The 25,232-nt window shown below is 42.1% G+C and overlaps 2 protein-coding genes across 2 annotated transcripts; one reads left to right on the top strand and one right to left on the bottom strand.

The window, feature by feature from the left end:
• Positions 1–2,962: 2,962 nt before the first annotated feature.
• DNASE2B (deoxyribonuclease 2 beta) lies at positions 2,963–13,823 on the bottom strand. The gene is made up of 6 exons (XM_003208729.5): positions 13,221–13,823; positions 9,480–9,657; positions 7,884–7,965; positions 6,817–6,978; positions 5,108–5,305; positions 2,963–4,549 (listed from the first exon to the last, which is right to left on the bottom strand). The coding sequence occupies exons 1-6, from the start codon at positions 13,331–13,333 to the stop codon at positions 4,194–4,196; spliced, it is 1,089 nt and encodes a 362-aa protein (XP_003208777.1). The 5' UTR covers positions 13,334–13,823; the 3' UTR covers positions 2,963–4,193.
• Positions 13,824–14,541: 718 nt separating this feature from the next.
• LOC100551010 (uricase-like) lies at positions 14,542–22,244 on the top strand. The gene is made up of 7 exons (XM_003208745.5): positions 14,542–14,811; positions 15,215–15,331; positions 15,462–15,540; positions 18,350–18,536; positions 19,024–19,147; positions 19,539–19,622; positions 20,712–22,244. Exons 1-7 carry the CDS (start codon positions 14,542–14,544, stop codon positions 20,847–20,849), a joined length of 999 nt encoding a protein of 332 aa, XP_003208793.3. The 3' UTR covers positions 20,850–22,244.
• The last annotated feature ends 2,988 nt before the right edge of the window (positions 22,245–25,232 follow it).

Raw genomic sequence — 25,232 nt, forward strand, 5'->3', positions numbered from 1 at the left:
TTTTAAAAAATCTCTTGTGTAATATGAAAAGTGCATCATATTCTTGCATAACATTCTGAGCACAGTTAGGCTTTGTCTTGCACTGAGGTTCTAGCAGACCCTGCCAGCACATCTCTGCCTTCTGAACATTTTACCCAAGGCATAGGCAGCTTACATGTTTGGAAGCAATTACTGTGCTAAGTATCCAGTGATGTATCTTTCCCAGAAGCTGAAAATGAAGGTATGAAAGACATCTACACAATAATTTATGGGTGTTAATGTATGAGTGTATGTTTCTCGGAGATAATTATGTGACTATGCTAATAATGCAGAAGATGCTTTGATACATTAAAAAAAAGAATGTTCTTCTTTAGCATTTCAGTACTGTCAGGAGGGCATATATTTGAACAGAAGAGAGGGACGAGCAACCCGTATGTCTTCTCAAAAATAGTCCATTCTGTTAACACCGCAGGCATGCCAAGAAGACACTGTTCGATATAAGAACTGATGTTTAGAGGCATTTGCTGGAGACTTCCTGTTTTGAGTGCAGAAAGATGCAAACAGCATACTGCTGGTGAAGCACTGGCATGAGCCACTGCACAAGTGGGAGAGGCATGGGTTACAACGAAGAAGGGGCATTGCTGGCAGTTGGATGAACAAAACATCCACAGCTTTGCAGACTTTGGTACTTCTAAGAACTAGTCTAGCCCACTTTCAAGCTGACTTTACTGTGTTTCAGAAATAGACTTGCAGGCCTTTATGACAAGTCCAGTGTAAGGCTTCATTAGCATGCCTTGAAGAAGGGAAGGTTCCTGGCTAAGTAAGAGCAATTTCTCCCAAATGTTCCCTTTGCTGGCTGGCAGGCAGCTGATGTGGAACATGAGGTGTTTGAGAAGATCCCCAGCACACTGGTGGAAGGGATGGCTCCCATTGCTAGGCTTCAAGGTGATTTTAGATGTGGAGACATCTGGAGAAATGCCACCATAAAGATGCCCTGTGAAATGGCCTCTGGCTGGATGCCTCTGCCTGCTTTCCAGTGGAGTAACTGCCCAGGTGGAATGAAAGTTCACACAGTTGTTTAGGTTTTAACAACTTCCCAGTATTTTAGTATGTCTTAGTAAGCCTGTCATCTAATCCTTTAGATGGCCTCTTCCTTTTACGTCTGCATAAAATTGCTCAGCAAGCTACTACCTGAGGGATCCCCAGCCACTGGTGTTGCAGGAGAATCCTGAGGTGCTGACAGGAAACCATTGGGCTTGGTTTCCTGGGGTGATGGGGGCACGTGAGAGTGGCGGGTGGGTGGGGAAGGCCAAGGCAGGCATTGCAAGAGGACATATTTGCATTTCCTGTTGCTGAAGTGCTCATGGGGCTGCTGGGACAGGGCCTCATCTTGTTCAAGTAATTACAAGGCCATTCCCACCCAACAATGATACCTGCTGTTGCGTTTGTTGCAAACTCCCTTGTGTTACAGCAAGGTTTAGTGGATTAATAATGTGAGCTTTTGGCCACTCCTACTCCCTTGGCCAGAAGTTTTCATGCATAATATTCTCATTTAGTCTACCCTGAACGGAGCCCAAGGGTCAGAATAGCTATACCCATGCATCAAGGGGATGAGACATGGGGATTCCAGAAGGAGAAGAGCTTTCTGCCCTCTCCACGCTGGATCCAACTCTTCTGTCCTTCTGCAGCCGCAGTGTGGCTCACCACGTCCCTTCCCAGGTGCTGTGCTCCGTGCTCTCCTCCATGGCCACAGAGGGGTCAGCAGGTAGAGCTGTGAAGTGTTTGATACTTTGATAAAGAACAGCACATTTTAAATTAAACTCTTATAAAAATGTGCAAAATACTTAACACCAGTGACAGCGTGTGCTATGTGTAAGTTTGAGCAAGGGGATGTGGTCCTGATGTCACATGGCTGGCCTGACAGATACAGGCCATTCAAAAATCCAGAAGTTCAGATTGCTGATCACAGGTCTGTTTTGAGAAAAAGAGCATCTACCCCTGTTTCATAATGTGTGTAGTGGAAATACTGGGGGATATGCAAATACGGATATTATGCAATGAAAGGAAAACTACATTAAAACTGTTTACAGTCAGAAAAAGTAAGAACCAGAACTGCAGCCTTTTTATTGCTACATCATTGAAATGAGTATATGCCCAACCTACGTAGGTAGTGTAGAGTACAGGGCTTCCTTCCATCTTTCCACTGCTGTTTATGCCTCTAGCAGCTGACATGGAGGCAATCAATCTGGAGCACACTGGAAGAGGAATGCTGTGAACAGTCTTGGCTCTATAGCTACCAATTGAACAAATAATTAAGGATATCAATTAGCACTTACAGTCAAGGGATAAGTCTGGGGAGCAGGACTGTGACACACCACTGTGTCAGCTTTGGGATGGAGACTCAATGCTGTTGAGATCTGTGAGCCAAACACTGCGGCTGAGCATCTCCCATACGAAATACAGGTGGTGGAGCCCTCTGGTGCACCATGGAGCACCTCACCTGAGTTGATTCCAGTGAAGGGCTCCGTGTTGTTCCTGTACACTAAGGTCACGAACATGTGGTGCTGTGGGCAAGATGCGAGAGGTCAAGCCAGTTAGGTCAGTGTCTGCAATGAAAAAGTGGACAAGACAAATTTTATCTTGGATTATCCAAGCAAAACCTTACTGTTGCAGCACCCAATGCTGTCTAACAGGCAATTTTCACAGCCACAAATAGTTATTACTTGACCACAGCTAGTGAAACAATGGAAAGCAGGCACATAAAATAATCTGACAAGCTTCCGAGGAAAAATATTATTTAACACATTATTTGTAAAAATTTTGCTCATATGTAAAGAAAAAAGTCTATTTCATGCAAAATATCTCAACTATTTACATTATTTTCACTGAGCTATGAGTATCAGTTTTATCTTCAATCCAGGTCGACTAAACATACAATCCAGTTCTGCACAGTTCTCCCCATTAACCAGGCCAGATACAGTAATTTTATTTCTTCAAGAAGTACACTGCAATGTGATACGACATTAATTTATTTGGTACTTTGAACACTTTGTTGATTGATTGACTTTTTCAGGATGGAAAGGGAAGGAAGTCTTCAGTAAATTCTTGTGGTCAAAGGGTATTTCTTTATAGCTATTTGACACTTGTATACAGTCAGGGGTATGGACTACAAACACAGCAAAACAGAAATATTAGCAGGGCAAGCAAACCTTCAAACAGAAGTTTATAGCAATTCAGGAAAAAAAAAACACAACTAACTAACAAGTGAGATACAATCCTACAAATGTACCTAGGAACATATTAAAAATTGATTCAAAAAATGCTACCACAAGTTTGCAAGTTAGCTTTGTCTTTATAGCAAATCTATGCAGACTTCAAATGCTAGGCCTGAGAATGGAGGTATCAAAAATTAACAGCCACATTATCTGCAGTGTAAAAATGTAGATGAAATAACATCTTCAAATATTTTCTTCTCTCTTTTTTTCCCCCTAATTTTCTCAATTTTTCCTTTGGCAGCTATAAAACCATATAACCAATCACAAATAGCTATAGATGGAAGAGAGAGACCATAAAAAGAACATCTTTTCTCTTAATTTATTTTATTCATTCATTTTTTGGACGTGTTTATTGGTTTATATGATTGCTGCACATGAATAAAAGCACTAGAAACATTCCCAAGCTATTGGTAACAAATGATTCAAAGCTCATTTCTTTTCCAAAAATTAATCATAAAAATGAAGCCTTCTTGTCCCCAGACTACTTGTCTTCCTGTCTGCATACAATTACGCCTGAGTTTTAAGAAATTCAGCCCAGCCTCAGCAGACATGATCTGATTTCAACAGAACCTGGAACGGGCGGAGATTTTGAAGCATTTTGGGGTAATTTTCTCCTGTCAATAGCCCATTCCAGACAGCCTGCATAGCAAGGCAAATTTTCATTTTTCCTCACATCTCCTGTCCAGCATTTCTCACTGATGTCCCCTGTGAACCACTGCTGGCAGCAGCGCACTTTGCCTCGGTGACACAGTGCAGGGAAAAAAACAGCCACGTTTTACCCATAAAATGTCTGCTTTTATAGCTAATGAAGTGAAAGTCTAGCACATCTGGTAACTCACAGGGACATTTTTTTTTCAGAGAGAAAATATAATTTATGGGAGATATTTCCTACACATTTTATGTAATAAGGGGCTATGCTGTCTGGGAGGAACAGTCTATTTATATCCACGTGGAAGCATCATTGCAACTTTCGTAGTGGATCACCAAATGTCTAAAAGCATTGTAGATGTGTTTGTTCTGCGTACAGATGAACCCACCACTCCTCCAAGCTTGCTCAACAGCACGGTTTAGGTCTCCAATGCAAGTCCACTGAACTTCATCCTTCATTGAAACAGACCATTTGGAGTGATCCTGGATCGAATGGAAGGTGGAATTCAGTGGCGTCCCTATGAGATTTACGTTGTAGACATAGTACGGGAGAGAGCAGTTTGAGGGAAGCTTTTGGCCAGAGTGCTGCCAGGATTCTGCCAATAAGTCAGTCTTCAGTTCCTGAGCCACCCAGGCCACGTAGATATCTGTGGGATAGCAGAGGACGGGAGAAATCAGCCCTTCATTTTCCTTCATTTAAGAAGGAACCAAAAAGGATCACCTAAACTGAGCTAACTTTGCTCCAATGCCTGAAGTGAACCAGAAGAGATTTTGCCCCCAACCTCCCCTTATTTTGAGTTTTATTTCCCAAATTCATTCTTGTTTTCCCTTCTTTTGCTGGAAAACTTGTTAGAAATAATCAATAAGAAATAAAGGAAACAAAAATATAACAAAAAAACTCAGTTCTTCATAACAAAAAAAAATAGATTGTTCAAACGTCATTTTTGTTCTTTGCTGCTACAGTTGAATAGCAGGATAGAAAATTTCTGACAACCCCATTAACGTGCAATGTAAGACATCTGAGAGACCAGATAGCTTTTCACTTTGTAGGGCTGACAGAATGACAGAAGACCATTCCCCACTCTGCAACATTTATTTCTGAAGCTGAAATTCTTTTCTTCCCCTCAAAGAAAATATTGCCAAAGGATATACTGACTGCTCACTGCATGCTTAGGCACATGATAGATAACAGCACTTTCACTTACCATCCACAAAAGAATTAGACTTTGCAAAGTGGAGAAAGTCTTCCCCACGTGCCGACTGCAGCTTGGAGAGGCGGCGCAGGGGGCCTGAGGGCAGCCTGGAGCCTGCACAGAGCTTTTGAAGGTTTGGGAGATCGGCTTGGAAGGTATCAGGGAGGGAGCAGCTGTAGATTTCTGGATTAGAGCTCAGCATCTGTTGGTCTGGAAAAAAGCAAGTAAACAAACAAACAAAAAAACAGAAACAAAAGCCCCCAAACAACACAAAAAATCCACAAAGAAATGAAAACAAGCAAAATGAAAATAGGTTAAAGTGAAGCAATCAAGACAGTAAAGTTCTGCCTGGGAACAGAAAAACAAATCCTTTCTAATCTTCACAATTTATCTCCTAGAGGAGTTCAGTGTCGAAGTTGCTTGTTTTAGCAATCAAAAATGTGTTTAATTGCTTTGAGTTCAGACTGGCTCTGCAGCACATAGCCTGGCTGGGAGAGTAAGCTCCATTTTTACCATGTACACCTCTCTGCTCTCAGCAGAAGGGCCATGCCACATCCCTCCATGATCATCTTCAAGCCTCTGAGTGGTCACACAGTGCTCAAGTGGCACGTGTGAATTCAAGTCTGTATCTACAGGAGGAGTTTCCACTCAGTAACACTTGCCAAGCCAAAGCCAAAGAGAAAAGCTGACCAAGCACCTAGCTTGATTTTAGGGAGAATAGAGTTTGACTTTCAGAATCTGGACTGAATCTGCAGAGGAAAGTTCTCTGTACAGTGCTCAGTCCTTGCTGTAGATTTCATAAAGAAGAAGGATACAAATAGATCCATGAGTGATGAGTTCATGAAGATGACTCCATCAGGAACTTTCCAGAATTTTCAGCTCAGGAAAACCCTAAACCACAGATCACCAGAAGCTGGGAGGATAGAGCAAGAAAACATTACTGTGCTTCTCATTTTCTTCTTCCCTTTCCCTAACCACCAGCAAAGGTGCACCTCCAGGAGCAGGATCTTGGTTTTGACAGCTCCATAGTGTGCCCAGCTTGTTCGTTTACAATCTTATGGATTTCTTTGATAAAATCTGGCACTTGTAACTGAGCAAAGAGCAAAAAACAATGTAAAAGGTGTTAAGGAAGATGTAAGTGTGTCATCTTACCATGCCTTTTGATAGTCCTTATTCAGGACCTCCAGTGTCAGGTACTTCTAAATCTTACAGATTTTATTTTTCTTATTTTTAGGGTTCACTTTTTATGTGGCAAAAAGTACCTGCAGAAATTCTGGGGAGTATTTTTTCCATAGTTTCTACTTCTGATGTCAAGGCCACCATTCCTGCTCAAGCAGTAATTGCTTTGCATTTGTAGAACTGAGACTACAGCAGCTGAATAAGCTATTACTTCTGTTAAAAATGAAGACCCATCCTCCTTTATATTTCTAAAGCACTTGATATGTATGGGCTGACTTTGCCCTCAATATGTGCTTGTGACTATTATTACCTCAATAGACCCCATGGGAGATGGAGAGAGAGTGGAAAAGTGGATTTCCCACATTCCCACAGGAAGAACTCGATAAATAGAACTGAAAGCCAAGTACGCAATTTCCAGACCCTACTTAGTTACCAAATTTGATAGTGGAGGACAAAAGCAAATAATTTTGGAGGGACAGCAAAAAGGAAAGGATTCAGAGAGTTGCAGTGGTGCAAAGGCATTCTTAGGGAGGTTTCCTTACCTATTTCTATGAACTGCTCATATGTGAAGGTTATGCACATGGCTGTCTGTCCATAGAACTCCCCACTGGCTGGGTAACCATAGCCGTCCTCGGGAAAGGGGGGGAACAAGGGCACGCTGTGGATCACCCAGAAGCCTTGTGATTTGTCCAAGAGTAGAAATCCTGTTAGAGGAAGGTTATGTCAAAGGAATGATGTAAGCCCTGAGACATCACAGTGGTGCCCCGCTTTGGATTTGCTGCTGCAGACACCATGCTTTAGTGTGCTAATGTCTACAGTGAAACTGATTCTACAGTATATTAATGGGCTATAGAAAACACTGATATTGTGCTAAAATTGCATTAATTCTTGGCTGCATAGCCTAACTTGAACTGTCACCTCTGTGCTTTCAAAGAAAACCTTTGCAAAACTTTTTCATTCTCTGCTCAAATATTGTCTCTGAAAAATCTGATGGTTTAATGTCTGTGACTCATTCCTCACGGCCCCCTCCTCTTCCCTTCATTTTATCACTGTGCTCAGTGCAGGATGCCCACACTGCAGGTAGGCAGGGGCCCAGGGAGCAGCCCCCAGCTCTGCAGCCAGATACAGCCCTGCCAAGGCTCTCCAGCACCAGGCTGGGCAAGTCCCATCTGCTTCCTCGAGGGACCACCAGGACTGCACAGCAGCTCTGTGGCTATACTGTCACCGCTTACTTAAGTGCTTCTATAATCCTTCCACAGAGATAGAAAGCTGGAAGTTCAGAGGCTAACTGTCTCACAGGGTGCCTTTCCCCTTGCACTGGGTGCTGCTGTCACATAGCCAGCTCAGGACGACTCAGTGTCTTTACTTGCTGAAGGAGATACATGAGTTTCCACTCTTGAAAACAAAGGGTCCCTAATCCCTAAGAGCTCTTCAACACAGCACAGGCACAGCAGAACCAGAATAGAAGCAACTGCGTCTATCACTGCACTGCAAACCACTCATCATGCAAATTGCTTTTGTTTTAGGCAGGATTTTTAGATATGCAGATTGACAAACAAACAAATTCCACAACTTCAAAAAGCAGGAAAGCTGGGGACTCCCCTTGTACCTTTGGTGTGTCCTCTTTTCCAGCTGATGGAGCCTGAATGAGGGACTTCATCGTTATAGATTGCATACACAGTGTTGTTCCTCTGCAGGGAAACACACATTTCTGAAACACAACATTCAGTAAGAGGAAGGCCTTTAAGCAAACAATTTTTGCTGAAAGAATTCAGCAGATCTCTACATACATCATGAGACTCTTTCCCATGTCAGCTGCCACCATCTCCACAGAGCTTACACTAAAATAAACTTGAAGACTCAGCATTAGGATCCTGGTTAATATCAAGCAGAAGTTCTCTCAATCATTGCAACAGTCCTTGAGGCTCAATATGCTGAAGAAGACAATTTCCATGGGTTCTGTTGGGCAACAATTTCCCAGAACTTCCCACCCTCTGCTTTTCTGTGTATCTCTTTCTCACTTAGCAACAAGGTCCTGTGAAAATGTCTGCTCAGGAAAAGAAGCCATGACAAATATTCTAATGAAGGACAAACAGTGAATATTTTTTACAAAAAAATTTACATACAGCTGCATCTTATTTGCCTCAAATTAAGAACTTCAAAGGTGTTGAGAGACATTTCCCCACCTGATGTGCAGTTTGCAAACGCTAGCAGGGTAGGAAGATGGCACCAGCATAGCTCAGCATTGTGAGCTTGTAAAGATTGTTTGTACTACAGCTCCAGTGTGATACAGAATAGGAGAGTCGAGTGGTTTGGCAATATTTGACCAATTTTTTTTTACATATAAATATAATGACACCCTACCACTAACCCACAGCAGAATTGCAAAGACACACCCAGATTCCTAAGAATGAGAACAATGTGTAGATGCTAAAAAATAACCATGGGCAGATCTTGTGGTATTTTATAATCACACTATATAGGAAGTTTCTGAGTAGAAAAAGAAATCATTACTGGTGAAGCAGCCAGAAGGCAACAGCAAAACCCAAATGTGATCTAAGGTAAAACATGAAACACATGCAGCTGGGAGGGCTAAGGAGGCTGGTCTTTGGTAATCGGCACCGGGCTGGCTGACAGCTGGCTCTGTGTTTCAGCCACCACTCAACAGAAATCGCAGAAACAAAGCCATGGGGACTGTGCAGCAACGTTCATCTATTTGATAGACAATCTATTTGATAGACTTCAAATGTATGAAAGGCTCAACTAGAAATTTCTAGGGTAACTTCTAATTCTAATTTTGAATATAGGCAAAATATTTAAAAGCTCTTTACAATTAGGGTGGAGACATTGGAGCAGGTTGCCCAGCGAGGCAGTGGATGCCCTGGATACTTGCAATGTCAACCTGGACAGGGCTCTGAGTACTTGATCGAGCTGTAGGTGCCTCTGTTCAATGCAGGGAAGTTGGGGTAGCTGACATTTAGGGGTCCTTTCCAACTCAAACAATTCTACGATTCTATGATTCTAATTGTAGCCAGAACTGCAAATGATCTGCCAAGCCACCATTATGCTCACCTTGATGCATATTAGCAGATCTAGTCAGTCAGGTTTGGCTATAGTCCTACATGCTTATTTTGGCTGGTTTCATTTAATTTGCATGTGGAGTCAAGTAGACATGCTAGCAACATAGCAATTAAACCTTACTTACCTTGGACTCATATGCTTTGTAGAGCTGCCCCAGTGTCTGTCCCAGAGCACTCTGTGTCATGTTGACAAGGTACCTGCCAGGCTGCCACTGCTGCGCTAGGCTGTCCATGTACAGGTACTCCAGGCCCAGCCCTGTGCCATCTCCTTTGGTGTGCTTTGGCAGCTTGTACAGAGCAAACCTGCAGCAGTGACAAACAAATTTTGTTTTTCTCACAAACCATTCTGTCTGAACACATAGGTCCATCTCTTCTCCCCCATGAGCATGTAAGGACCAAGGTGACCACAGGGATGCCTGCACAGGGGCACCAGTGCTAACATTCTGGAGCCAGCAGCACCTTGTCCCTGCAGGTTCATTCAGTCTGCTTCTCTGAAGAGGCTTAGCCAGTACCAAACTACCCAGGCCACACTGCTGTCAGTACCCCAGAATAACTAGCCTTAGTTTTCCCTCACTGCACCCATGTCCCTCCTGTGGCTAAAATGTGAACGTAAGCGTCTTTGAGCAAAACTCCGTCCTGCATCTTTATGGGGTTTTCACCCTCTGCAAAAGGCTGCTGAGAGGATGAGGCTGAATGAGCTCTGCCTGGCATTTCAGTGACTGAACTGTGAGCTCAGCATCAGGGAGATGCAGCAGGGAAACCTATGCAGGGATGCGCACTGTGGGGACATCCTTTGGCGTCCCATGCAGCCGCCAAATCAATCCTGCTTGCTTCTGGCTTTTGTAAACAGGAAAAGACTGAGCCTGAACTTCAGCTCCCAAACTCAGTCTGTCATTCTCTTGGTCAATATGGATAACTCTTACCATCAATTTCTTATTCTACACAAATAGAATTATGTATTTATATGAGCCACAATTACGCTGTATATTAAATTATAAAATTATATAATTCCACTTGTTCGTACATACATATAAATAAGCACAAAATCACAATTAATTACAATCCTTCAATAGCAGACTCACATTCTGCTGAGCTGTTGCAAGTGGAATATTTACAAAGAATTAGTAAGAAACACAAATCTCTTCAAAATTGCAGAGTACTTGACATTATTGGTAAATGGGTCCATTTCTACTAGTGTCTCTGATGAAGTAAACAGGTTTTCCTAGTGCAAAAGTCCATGGGATTAATTGCAGTCTAATTAATTGAGCCACTTGCTTTGAGTGCTCTGCTCAAGTAATTTGTTATTTATGTCAATAGTAAGAACTGAGCGGCATTATTTTCAGTCCTGTGTATAGTACTTAGCAATAATGCAGTCTGACTGCACTTAACACTATGAGTATGTCAGGAGGAGTAGGTCCTGCCCAGATAAATTACAGTTGGTTTAAAAAAAAAAAAAAAAAAAAAAAAAAGGCAGCTCAGAAAGCAGGTAAAAGCACCAGAAGAGCATTTTGCTAGAGGGACATTTAGTCCATGTGAAGGGCACATGTACAGGCTGAGGAGAAGCACACACCATGCTAGTGATTCTTGTAATCCACCTGCATCCTACTGTCTGAGGGATGTTCCAGGAGAAGGTGAAGAAGGCATTTGCAGGGGAGGTCTGGTGAGAGCGTTTCCTACTTGAGAAGCTGCAGCCATCCTTTCACTTGCAATGAGGTTTTGGAAAGAAGCCAAATAGTAGTAGTTATACAGGTAGAAGATGTGCCAAGAACTGCTGCCTGAAGCCTTTCCAAACTCCTCAAAATGTTCTGGAATGTCAGTGCTCTCCCCATGTTTACAGCCCTGCAGCTGATGTGCTTACAGGAATGCCCACTCCAAGGTGAGCTGAGTGCTCAACCTGACAGCTGAGTGCCTCAACAATTGAAGCTGGATAAAAGTCCTCACTGCTAACTGTGCACAGGAAGTCTCTCAAGAGTTTAAAGTATTGAAGTGTTGTGGGAGTGGACTGAAATTACTTTCCTGACAATCAGGAAAAAGCAAAGTCATTAGCAGCAAAGAATTTGATTAACCCAGCAACGATGTTTGCTTCTGAGTGAGCACTAAATTACTAGAAGCAATTTTAACCATCTTTTAATCTCTTTTTTCCACATCCTATAAAAACCAATGCACAGTCCTGGCTTCAATCCCTGGCTCTGTGTGCACAAGATGATTCTCAAAGAGTGCAGTGAACTTGAGCCAATAAAGCAGAGACCTCTGCTCTCCTAAGGGCAGCGGTCCTGGGGCCGTATGCTTCATGCAGGAGGTGGTGAGGTGAGCTCTCAGGTGAAACAGCACCTGTGGCCATTGCCAGCCCTACCACTCATGGAAGGAAGTGCAGGCAAGCCGAGGACACAGGTGGGAGCACAGATTCATGGCACAGTTTGGGTTGGAAGGGACCTTACGGATCCAGCTGTCCCCCAGTGGGATGCCTCGCAGTAACCTGAGTTGCCCAAAGCCCCCTCCCACCCAGCCTTGGACATTTCCATGGAGGGATCAGAGTGCATAAGGGAAGTGATTCCTTCTGTCTAGCAGCAAAGAAAAGGTGTGTGAGTACTGGTAATAAGCAATTATGGAGAATTGCAGCAGGAAGCCACTAAACAGCAGAGACTCACATACAGCTCTTGCTAAGTGAAAATAAAAAAAAAAGGAAAAGCTGTGTTTGTTTGAAAGGGCGTCAACATCCTTTGGTTAAGAGGAAGCTTTTCTCAGCAGTTTCAGTTCTGTTTCGTAGCAACTGACTTCAGAATCAGGAAGAAGCAGAAGATGTTTGTCAATAAGCAAGCATGACTATGCTGACAGGCAAGCTTCTCTTTTACTAGGTCACGAAATGTTTGGAAGATCTCCCCTCTTCTCCCTACTACTCCTATCAGTAGGGACCAGGGTCTGCAACTCACTCTGAAAGAAATCATTGTTCTACAGAGAAATGAAATCTTTCTTATCACCCATTTCTTGCCTGCCTGTACCAATTCAGATTCTGATTCCCAAAAAGTGACTTTTATCTGGAGGTGCATTGGTAAGCGGGATGGGGCTAGGCCAGTCCCTCAGGAGCTCAATGTGAGCAGCATGCTGCCTCTGCTTGGGAGCCTCTGGTGAGCCATGTGTGAGGGTGGTGGTACGGAGCAGCACCACCTCCTCTATCGCTCAAATCTGAACTAATAGCTGCTCTATCATTCTTATTTTAAAGTGGTTGATATTTGTCTTTCAGAGGGTTCAGTGTTTTTTTTTTCTTTTCTTTCCTTTTTTAAGAACCCTTGCTTTACTTTCTAAACCTGGGTTGGCTGTTACGTGATTACACTTCGTGTCTTTCATCTTCAAGGTGCATTAATCCAGTTAATCACTTGGCACCTAAGTGCTGGCTGAGTGCTGCCAGACACCGCTTTCCCACACAGCCATGGCTGCCTGCACTCCTTCTGCGTCTCCTAGCCCACTTGGGAGGAAACTGGGTCTCAGCTCTCTCGCGTGGCCAGGGGCCATCAGTGAGATCAGGGCAGGGTGCGGGCATCTTCCCAGCAGTGCTGCTGCAGGCAGTTGTGGTGCTGGCACTGGAACACAGGTGAGGCAGGCTTTGATCATCAGACATGAACGCTGTGTAAATCTGTCATTATTTTGCAGTTAGTCATAACAGAGCAGTGCGGTTGGTTCCATGGAATGAAATCACCTTTCAGTAACTAGCCTAGGTAGGTTTTCCTAACGCAAAATTCAGCTACTCAAAGGCAAGAAGGATTAAACCAATGATTGCTCTGCATTACTTCCCAGTGACACTTTGCACAGTGTAATTTTAGGCATTATTTACTCATCCAATTTCCCTCCCATGTACGGTGCTTACTTACCAGTCCACTGCCTCCCCGTCTTCGTTCCTGCAGGAAATCTCCGCTGCCCACAGGGCTGGGGAGAAGAGCAGCAGCAGCAGAGTAGGGCCGCACCGCGCAGAGCTCGCCGTCATCTCGGCGCGTGGCACAGTGAGCACAGGGCAGGCTCCGAAAGCAGAAGTCTGCTTTCCGCGGTTCCTCAGGCTGCCGGTGTCCGCCCCCAGGATGGGCTAGAAGCTCGCCCGCGTCAATCCGGGCAGAAGAACGAGCCCGTGAAACTCGTCAATCTTGTACAACTACCATAAAAACTTCATTTTTCAGACAACCAAACCAAACCCACTTTCTCCTCTCTGCTTTTCCGTGCAGCCTCTGCAGTGAGCTCAGCCTTTGCACCATTCCCGGTCGGGTGTGGTGCCAATCCCCAGTTCAACTCTGTTCCTCCATTTGCCCATGGGCACTGAACCTGCAGAGACTGACAGCAACAAAAGCCTCTGAGCCACAGCAATTTACTGCCAGTTGGTTAGTAAGGTTTTTAAATTCCCTTTTAAATGCATTAGCATTTATCTTAGGAACAAAGTCTGAATTGAACTGAGTCTTGAAAATATTCTCCTTTCCCATTACACTTCCACTGGAAGAAGTTAATATCAGGTACGGGACGAGTCAGCCTCGGGGAAAGTCTATTGCAGTCAGCACTGGATGTTTTAGCAGAAAAGAAAACCACATGACCCCACAGTATTTTTTCTTCCCTCCCATTGCAGTGTCTTCAGCATGGTAGCAGCTGTGCAAGTTGGGCTGCGTTTGACCAAAGCAGGATAAAAGCAATTAGGGCTTAGCGCAAACAAAAACAATGATCTCAGAAAGCCAGGATTGTAGAAGTGTGAATTGAGAGCTGAATTTTGCTGCTCAGACTTGCTTCTGATCCTTTTCGTGAGCATTCAGGGCTGGAATCCAGTTGCAACAAAACCCTTTCAACCAGCCCAACCCGGCCCTTCTTTCCTTCTTTCTCTCGGGAACCACAACGTGCACAGATGGGGCAACAGAAAACAAAAGTCATCAAGAACATGACAGCTGCTGTCATTCTTTGTCTGGGAGTTGTGCCTGCTAACAAAGCCACCTGCCTGCCCTGCACTGAAGCTTTGCTTCAATGCCCCTGCAGCTCCGCGTGCAATTTGCTAAAAGATCTGCCCTCCAAGAAACGTTTTAAAGTCTTTCATAGCTGCTACTCATAAAGACATCTTCTCAAACCATTTATCCTTCTATCAGGAAATATTTTCATTATCACAGGTAATCACAGAAATAAAACAATAAACGTTGCTTATGTTTCACTGCGTAAGTGTAACTAATGCCTCTGCCAAGTTCTATTACAATTATAGCATGTGTGTTTTCCCTTCAGATTAAGGATATAGAAGTGCTCAACTGTGAATATGGCAAGAACACAATCAAGTTCCTTCGCCTTCATAGAGAAGGGAAGAAGCATTTCATTAAAGAAGTGGAAGTGTGCACACATCTCCGGCTGACTTCTGCTTATGAGTATTTGGATGGAAACAACTCTTTCGTGATACCGACAGACACCATTAAGAATATTGTCCTGGTGTTGGCCAAAAAAAAAGGGGTATCTTTTACTTTTTAACTATCCTTGCTTTTCATGTCTCTTCACTGGGAAGTGTTTGTTATGCAGCATTTTAAACAGAAGGACTCTAAGTAGCTTAGTCTCCTCTTAATTCTGTTAACTGTGCTCTTACCACCCTCAAGTTCCCTATTAGTGAAATCCACGTTCAGCATTACTCGAGCTCCCAAGCTACAGAATGGGAGATTTTTGAGCTGAATCTGGATGTTTATTTGCAGCATTTGCTGCAAGCTGATCAAATGAGTAGGCTCGCCACGTGCAGAGCCAGAATTGAAAGAAATCTGTATTTTTAACAACATTGATCCTCCCTAAATATTTACAATTAGAACAATGTGCTCTCGTATGTGAGGTAATTGCTTCGTTCTAATAATATTCTTTGCTGCCTTAGATCTCAAGTATAGAACAATTTGCTATAGATATCTGCAAACACTTCATGACAACATTTTGCCAAGTGGAGTACGTCAAAACCTACATTCAGGAAGTGCCATGGCAACGTCAATACCAGGTATCTGAAACACTAATGCATTCCCTTGGCTCGTGCTGGAGCCATTTGTCACTCTCTTACCCTATTTTCCTGTTAAGGTGATGCTTTCTGCTTTCTGCATTTTAACTCACATGTTTGCTCTGGATTTTAGAACGGTGTTCCCCACATCCACTCATTCATACTTGTTCCTGATGGGATTCGCTTTTGCGAAGCTGAGCAGTGCCGGAATGGTGAGAAAAGACTGCAGCTTTCCCTGCTTCTCTGTAAATATTTCTGCTGATGACAGAAGGTGGCTTTAGGGATGGCAAAAGCCGTGGCAGGGCTTACAGAGTAACAAAACCTCTCCAGAAGTCTAAACCAAGGAATAATTTTATGGTCTAATTGTGTAGTCTTTGATCTCTGAGAGACAGCTAAAGAACAGCTGAGCATAGGCCCCACATTCCTGCTGAAAAAAAAAGAGAAAGCCCATGCAGGTTTCCAGTGCCTTTTGGCATAATGTTTTGTAATGTTCACGGTAATGTTGAGAACTGCTACATTTTTGTCAGCCTTGATATCATTAATTTTATCTTCTTGAAAAAAATTAAGAAAGAAACCTGAATGGAAAAAAAAAAAGAGTTTATGCTTTCTTGAGAAGCTTCTGCTTCCAGTGTATGAACTGAATCTAAATATTTCATCATCATGATAATTCTGCACGCAATTTTGCAATTTCAGCCTTTACAAAGGCTTTCTGAAAAAACTGCCTTTCCTTCTTAGTCTTTCCTTCATGTAGACCTTCAGCTGTTTCTTCAGGATTCCCTGCTTGGGTGAACAATAATCAGAAGATTTTCAACTCCCTTTTATTCTCCTTATAAGTGAGCTTTCTCTATCTTTAGCATCCTCCTATGCACCTAGCAGCCAGACACATAAATTTATTTCTCTGTTAACCCTGTGTTTTAGCACTTTACTCATCATTAAAAGAAAACTTGTGAGGCTTAACAGAATTACAAGGTTTTTTTTTCTTCTTCTTTTTTTTTTTCTCCCTCCCCACTATTTCAATTGATTGGAGGCTTAGAATTTTTTAAAACCTGAACATCAGAAGTAACTTAATCACAGCATTGCAGGGTTGGAAGGGACCTCTAGAGATCATCGATTCCAACTCTCAGTGGAGTTGCCATCAGACAACTGAAAAAACAGTACAAGCACAAAAGCTTCTGAAAGCACAGGGACATTCAGATCTTTAAAAACTTTGTTGAGGTGTTAAAGTTCTAGGTAGACAGCTAGCCGGCCAGCATTTCATTAAAGCACTTGTTGCAAGCAGCTTTTTCAAACAACAGTATGCTTTTGAATATGAGGTATTTCAAGGTACACTGATAGCATTTGCATTACATTTGTACCCAATTATCTTATACCTGAGCAATGAAGTCATCAAGATCTGAACCAAATCCAGTATATTCTGTTCAACAATATTGGGCAGATAAGATAATCTTCAGATTCTGTAAAGCTTTGGTGAATAATGAGGGAATGCAGTCAAAGTAATAGATAACACCTCCCTGGGCCCATTCAAAAAGCAATGATGAATGTAAACAAGAAAAGAAATAGATTAAATACAGTTTTAATCATATCCAGTAACAAGGTATTAAACAAACAAAAAAACACTCTAATACATCATGTCATTTGGAAATATCTATCACAGCAAAATTACTTTCAGTATAACTTTCATTGAATCATAGAATGGCCTAGGTTGAAAAGGACCTCAAAGATCACCTAGTTTCAACCCCCCTGCTTGGGAGCCACTAGACCAGGCTGCCCAGAGCCACATCCAGCCTGGCCTTGAATGCCTCCAGGGATGGGGCATCCACAACCTCCTTGGGCAACCTGTTCCAGTGCATCACCACCCTCTTAGTGAAAAACTTCCCCCTAATATCTAACCTAATCCTTCCCTGTCTCCGTTTAAAACCATTCCCCCTTGTCCTATCACTATCCACCCTCATAAACAGCCGTTCCCCCTTCTGTTTATATGCTCCTTTCTTCAAAGGCAATTTAAGGACAAAGTGTGTCAGTCCTCCAAGTCAAAGGCAGAATTACTATGTGCCAGGCTTACTCAAGGATTAGTTTTGAACTAGCTAGTATGTGCATGAAGAGCACAAAGCAGCAGCATGGGCTTCAGCCAGTGACCATCTATAAGGGCTCTGGGTAAGTCTGCATGGTGTAAAGTTCCTCTTTCCCAAATTTGCATTTTTGGCAGCTCTGCTCAGTGAAATTTTTAATTATCAGTTTGGTGTAGTCTGAATGACTGACCACATGAATTTTTTTAGCTGCCATCCAAAATGACAGAAGAAAATGTTCAGGACACAACTGTTAGGTCTTGAGAAAATTATAATCCACCCATGCAGCATTGATCTGCAACAGCTCATTTTATAAATAGTGGCTACAAGGAAAACACTGTCAGTTTGAACCTGTGGGTGGTATCTGTATTAATGCCAGTTCCTGCTAATTAGCTGAACTGCAAGCATTTGAATTGGCTCCTTGCCCTCTCGTTCTTAGGGATGCAAAACACAACAGGATGGATATGTAAAGTGAATTTCTGGCTGAGGCTCCCAATCTTTGTATAACCTACCTTTCAACATTCCTCCACGTTAGAAAAGGCCTCCCTTTACCTCTCCTGCGCACCACAGCACCAGTAGCCCATTTCATTTCCCTTTTGAGCAATTACTGATCCCCAAATTGACATCAGTAAGAGCCTACCTGATACGCATCCCACCTCCAAGGAAGTGAGAGAAGAGCTGTCCTCAATTCTCCACTGCAGGTCACTCAACAGGATTCTTTTCTTTCTAGACTGAGCTCTGATTTCAGTGGCTTCTATCTTGTTTCTTGCCTTCTTGCTAACATCAGCACACAGAAAATAATTTTTAGAAGTAGCTAGCCTTGCAGCAGAAACGTGCAAGTCTTGGAGTAGTCACTACCTGACAGCTCTAGAATTGCTACTACAAGTGCACAAGCAGAGCACTTTCTCTCTGCCTCTGAAAAGGGCTCATGCTATCGCATATTTCTGGCTCACAGGTCCTCTGGTTGTTTTTGCTGGAATTAAAGATCTGAAACTTATGAAGACAACACAGTCTGGATTTGAAGGCTTCTATAGAAATGAACACACCACACTTCCTGAAAGGAACGATAGGATTTTATGTGGAGAGCTCTTCTGCAAGTGGTCATACGGCGAATGCGGAGATTTTGACTTTGACTGCATATGGTATATATAAAGTTTAATAATATTTATCACCTGATCTTTGATCCTAAAGTCCCTCTATGCATCGCAGCAGGGTAAGGGCCAGACCTGCAGCTCCCGAGAACCAGCTACTCCTGTAGGTCTCAGCAGAGGCTCTAAGTATTCAGTACTGGGACAAAAGGCAATCCCTGGGGCTAAATCAGCTTCTGTCTCCAATGGTCCAATGGACAGCAGGATTTAAATGAACAGTCTGTAGCTCAATTCAGAACACTTTAAGAGAACAGCTTCACAACTCATTTGTTAAATATTTTTAACAAAACATTTGCTGGCAAGTATAGAGTTGGCAAGGGAGGAACTGGGAGGAGACAGGACAAATATATTGATCTGTGAAATCTCATGTGCTTTTTCTGACAAACCTGTCAGAAAAGACAGAGAAAAGTAGAAAGAAAATGAGCACAGTAAAATATGATGGATCTGGACAGAAGTTTTGTAAGAACTGTTTTACCTCTAGGGCCAAAGTCCGGAAATGCATTCTTGAGGCCTTCTCAGGCCCACCTGACTGTGGAGAGTATTCACCCTCTTACCAGAAAACTGTCAACTGCATCCAGATGCGTGTCCTTTCCCAAGTGTCACAGGTATTGTCTTTCTTTCTGTTGATGTTTTACTTAACAATAGTGAAAATTAATTCGTCCTTTGAGAGGACCAAAATGAACCTCTCTCCTCTAGCAGTTCTAAGACGGAACTGTTTGGTGGTACAGCTAGATGGTCTGAAAAACTATAAATGCTCTCACAGGTTCAGTCCTGAGAATTTCTGTTTATTAGCTATGACCATCATGGGGGAGAATACTGCTGCGTGCTTGATTGGATATAGGTAGGGGTGAAAGGAACACTAGAACAGCATTGATCAGCTGTACATATTTTGGAGAAAGGAGGTGTTGCTCTGTTTTTCTTCACACTGAGGGAAGACATCACTAGGCTGTTGGCTGAGAAATGTCATGATTCATTGCTCTGTTTTCATATTTTCAGGTACAGGTCATAGAAGTCATCCTGAACAACATTTTTTACGATGTGGTAGACATGAAGGCACTAGGCTGTACAAATGACAAAGAAGTAAGTAAATGCTCCAGTTTGCCAGAATTGCTCTATAAATACACAGCCATAAAGCACAGCAGCATCTCTGCATAGAACACAGAGTAAAGGGAGCAAATTCCCCCCTCCCACCCCAGTAAAAGCTCTACCTCAACGCTAAAAGAGCTCTACACTAACTACAGGAGACAAATGATTGCCTTCTTATGTTGCTAAGCACAGGAAAATGCTTTGGAGATCAGAGAGATCCGTAACAGATGTCTGAAAGAAATCATTCATTTTTATTGCATTACAATTTTAGTGATAATGTCAACTTGTGCAGTTTTAACCAAGCAGAATTAGTCTCATCATCCTTTCACATGACCTGGCAATCTGAAATGCCAGTACAATATGGCTCTTCTTTCTACTCCATTGGCAGTGCTGCTGAGGCCAGTGAGGATCCTTGGTGCTGTGAGGTCACAAACAGGTTAGCCAAAGCCACAGACTTTATCTCTAGATGATAGAAGACCAGCACTCTAAGACAGCAGTGAAGGAATTGTTCTGTAGTCATTAGGAGCCAAAGCAGGCTGGTCCAGCAGTGGACAAGATATATAAACTAACTTACATATATTATATCATATAAATATTATATATTTATATTATATTACATTATATAAATATATAAATATTATATATATTATATATATAAACTTAACATCAAGCAGAATGATAGACAAGGGGGCTGCAATGTATTTTCTCCTTCTTCCACAGTTGCTTTAGCTGTTGGACAGATTCAGCTGAAAGTTTGTTCTGTTATCCTCACTTGACAGAGAGAAACTTGGTTACTTCATATTGCAGTTGTTGTTTTGTCTGATCAACAGTCCATAGGCTGTTTATACTTCTGGCCTTCCTTTCAAATCGTGATTATCCTGCCATCCTTTACTACCTTTGGCCTTTTGCAAGGACATTATAAAGATACTTTCATCTGAGATGACAAAATCTACCATTGAGGTCCAGAAAGGATGTAATGGACCAACACATGATTTTGAAAGGAGGAGAATAGATGCAGTTTCTTCTATGATGGTAATGACACATCCTTGTCTCAGGCATGACATCTGTATTCCTTCTCCACAGGTTCTGCTTCCAGTGGAAACTCCCTATGGTTTCTGTGCTTGCACACTTGGCAGAAAGAAGTACTTGGAAGCACAAAGCCACATGATAAAGGATGAGAAGCAAAGGCAGTTTGGACTGGTAGCTGCTCAGGGAAAGTAAACCTCTTGGCTTCCCGTGTACATTCCTGATAAACTTGCAGTATGGCTTTCCTATCAACATATACTTAATATTGGCCTCTTTCATGCTGACTACTTTCCACTCTGTGAACTCCTCGATTGGGATTTCTAAATGAGCCTCAGAAATTCAAATATTGAAGTATCTCCCTGGAACTCAGTGTGATTTGTAGACTGAAATCCCAGCTGGAAACATTATAGTCAATTTTTAAATCAGCTATTCCCAGACTTAACAAATTTGATAATCTTTAACATGTTTTTAACACACAAAATAAGCAACTCTGTATATTGTCTATTCATATTCCCTCAGTAAAATGAATAAAGAGGCACAACACCAGATGTTTCATTGATGTAACCTGTGCCAACGCCTTGATGCCACACTGATCTAGAGAGTTGAAGTTCTGACCCAACAACCGAGTGGGGAATCAGTCAAACACTGATTTCTTTGTGAAAGAAATAATGAAAAAAATAAAAATCTAACATATCTTCTGTACGGCATGACTAGTTACAGCTGTTTACTAATTTCTCTGCATGCGTTTTGATTGCATGGCTGCTGCTGCTATTCATCAGAATATACAGTTACTTTATAATTTCTTTTATATTAATCACTGAGGTGTTTGAGGATTTGGGCTATCTCTGTAATTTTAATTAAATAGATTTCTTTAGTCTGTTAATCTCACCATGACTTCTAAGCAGGCAGAAACCTACCTAAGTAACCCTATTATTCTTAGGAAGAGGCAGAAATACAGGATGCATTGAAATAAAACTACAGAACCAGCAATTCTCATCTCAGAAACAGCAGCTACCACATTTGCAATAGAAATCCTGCTCAACTTCTAATAGCTTCTAACCACTGCTTTCATTTTCTCCAAGTTTCACTGTCACAGAATTCCATGTGACAGAGACAGCAAATCCAATTGGAAGTGCCCTAAGTTATGTCTGAAAACTGCAAATTGGTTGCCTTTGTGCCTCCTCAGCATTTCTCTGAGTACAGAGGGTAAACTCAGAAATACTGAAAATGAAGAACATGCCCTACACCATACTCCATGACAGGAATTTGCCTTGATGAACAAGATTAACAGTTGTAAAGGGAAGGCGCTGTTCACAATCCTGAGAGAACACCTCAGAAACAACACAGCAAATGATACCACAGAGTGAATCTGTGAATCTGCCCCAGATCTGCTGTTCTTTGGTCACTTGGTGATTCTGAAAGCTTCATTAGTGACACTGATAGGTTTTGCTGGGGATGTGCATTCTTACCTTGTTTGACTTGATTTGTATTGTACTTGTGGGCTCGGGCTTATGTCTTGCTACTTCTTCTGTGTTTAGGTGCTTATGATTTATTAATTTATCTTTCAAGGGCAAATAAATAGCAATATCAAAAACCAAACAAGTCAGTAGTTTACTCTCCATGAAATCAGAAATAAAACAATTTCCTACTTGCATATACATATAAACATTGTATGGAATGATATTTTAGTTCAGACTCAGAAAGTGATCAGCATTGCTTCAAATGACAGTTCACTACCAATTGATAAAAACAAAAGGAAAAAAAGGTTCATACTGCACATCTCAATCTTTACCCCTTTCTAAGCAAAGCAGATCATTTATTCTGCTCTTCACAACCAGCTTTCCTTCTACCTGGTGAGAAATGAGTTGTGCTGAGTGGAAGGTTGTTTGTCATTACTATTAGTGCTTCATCTGCGGGTTTACAAAGTAGTAATGGATTAACCCTCATGGCAGACAAAGGATGCAAAGAAGCAAGTAGTTGTTGATTTAGATTATTCTGTGGCTAAAAGCACACATACACTCTTGTAATGTGTTTTCTATAGACCTCTGCACACACAGACACTCAGCAGCCCTTATGAACATTTCAGCATAGCCCCAACCAGCACTGCAAAACATGAGTCATGCATGTGGACATATTCCTTCCAATATGAATATTTAGACAGTAGGAAGCAGCCCAAATCTTCTATATGACAACTAGAATCAGATCACAATGGGATAAACCATTCCTAAAAATGGGACTTAGCCACATTATTTGGGCCCACTCCCTGACCAAATTCCTTTTTACCTTCACAGAATCACAGAATAGCCAGGGTTGGAAGGGATCTCAAAGATCACGAATCTCCAACCCACCTGCCACATGCAAGGCCATCAACCTCTCCATTTAATACTAGACCAGGTTGCCCAGGACCCCATCCAATCTGGCCTTGAACACCTCTAGGAATGGGGCATCCACAACCTCTCTGGGCAGCCTGTTCCAGCACCTCAACACTCTCATAGTATAGAACTTCCCCCTGACATCCAACCTAAATCCACACTCTCTCAACTTACAACCATTTCCCCTTTCAACTTAAAACCATTTCTACCTTCTTTAGATTTGGTCTCCATGATGGTCAGTGAATAGGAGGATCTTGGCTGCAGTATGTCTCCCTGTTCCTGTGCTGACTGGCAGCAGGACAGGGGATTTGACTGTTGCTTTGCTCCTTCATGCTGCCTCCAGGAGATGGAGGACTCTCTAAATTGCTCATTCAGCGTGAAAGCAAGGAGACCTGCAGCACTGAGACTACTGTCACTCTCACACCCAGTATCAGCTGAGCAGTCAGACACTGGGCACCCAAAGCACGAGGTTGGCTTTTAACCAGGACCCCTGCATAGCTCTGCCACTATTAGAAACACAGTTCTGACATGGTATCCAGTACTGCCCATCAGTTGCTTTCTCATCTCAACAGCAGCAGTGTTTTCTGGAAGACGAATGGTAGCTAAAAATAATCTGGCTTTTACTTCCTCTTTCAGACTCTCCAGTCTCTTTTAAAAAGATTTTACCTTTCTCTCACAGAAACAGCAAGAGTATGTAATGAACAAAATCAGGACAGCCACCTACACAAAGAGAATCAAAGAATCGCAGGGATTGGAAAGGGTCTCTGGAGATCATCTAGTCCAACCTCCTGGTTCCTAGCACAGACTGCAGAGGCAAGTGTCCAGGAGCGTTCTGAATATCTCCAGAGAAGGAAACTCCACAACCTCTCTGGGCAGCATTAGAAAGCTCAGAGAGCAGTAGGAAACCACAATAAAGATCATGAAAAAAAAAATGGTTATAGTTCAGAATAACATACTCTAAACTCCCTTCCAAACTTGCACTGAGCTTTCTGTAAGATCTCTACTTGTATGAATCAGTTCACAGTATTGATCAAGAGAAGAATACAATCTGGATGTTTTTTAATCCAATTCACTTGCTCACTAAAACATGTTAAAAGAAAGCTCAGTACTCAGTAATCACCATATATATATATATATATGTCATATTTATTGTCCTTTTCCTTATCTCTGTCTTAGTAAATAGTTTTATCTCAAACTTTGTTTTTTTTTTTTTTTTTTTTTTTTCCTATTCTCTCTTCCATCCCATTGGGAAGAGAGGAGTGAGCAAATGACTGTGTGGTGCTCAGCCACCTGCTGGGTTAAACCACAGTAGTCATTAAAACACATTCAAAGAAAGCACAGTACTCATTAATCACCAAATGAGTCTTCACAGCTGTACAGCAAAGATTTTTACTTCCTGATGGAATGAACATCTTTTAATTTGATATTATCCATAGATCTACAAAAAAAACAAAAACAACAAAAAAATCAAATTCAAATGGAAGAAAAGAGAATATTCAGTTCATCCTTTGGGAACATAGCGTGATATATTCCACTCCAACAATTCTACAAATTCAGGACAGGTAGGAATCTCCACACAGCTACAGGCAACTGCTTCACATAATCCTTCCCATAAGTAGATCTAATTCTGTATTAAAATAATTAGAGAAATTTTATGTGTAATTTTTCAGCTGCAGCCTCTGACTGGCCTGATACAGTCTGTACCTGAAAATTCCCCAGGGCAGGGATGATTCTCTCTATTTGATTGAAGTCTTCCAGAAGATCTCTATTCCCAATAGGTATCCCTGGCTGCTACCAAACTATAAACAATAAAATTGTAACAAGAATTCAGACTGTGACCTACAAACCTGCTAACAAACAGATATCTAAAGAGAGCACAGTTCTCTGAGGGAAAGGAAGAGAAATGGTTAATACACCCCAGAATCCTAACACACATCTAAATAAATGTTTTTACAGTGTAAAGGTTAGAAACTATACAAGAAAGCATGCTGCTGTATAGTTTATTTACATAGCACACGCCATGAGTTTTACCTATAGAGCAGATACACATGTGGCTTTATCCCCTTCCAAATGGCAATACTAGAAATATAAGCAACTCTCCTACCTCTGTAGCATCCACAGCTACCTTGCACTTGGCCAAATCAAAGTGAAGGCAGGACAACTACCTAAGGCAGGACATTACAGGAGCTTCTCCTTCCTGTCACAG

This window comes from Meleagris gallopavo, chromosome 10 (assembly GCF_905368555.1).
Source record: "Meleagris gallopavo chromosome 10, MGAL_WU_HG_1.1, whole genome shotgun sequence".
Taxonomy (NCBI): Eukaryota; Metazoa; Chordata; class Aves; order Galliformes; family Phasianidae; genus Meleagris; species Meleagris gallopavo.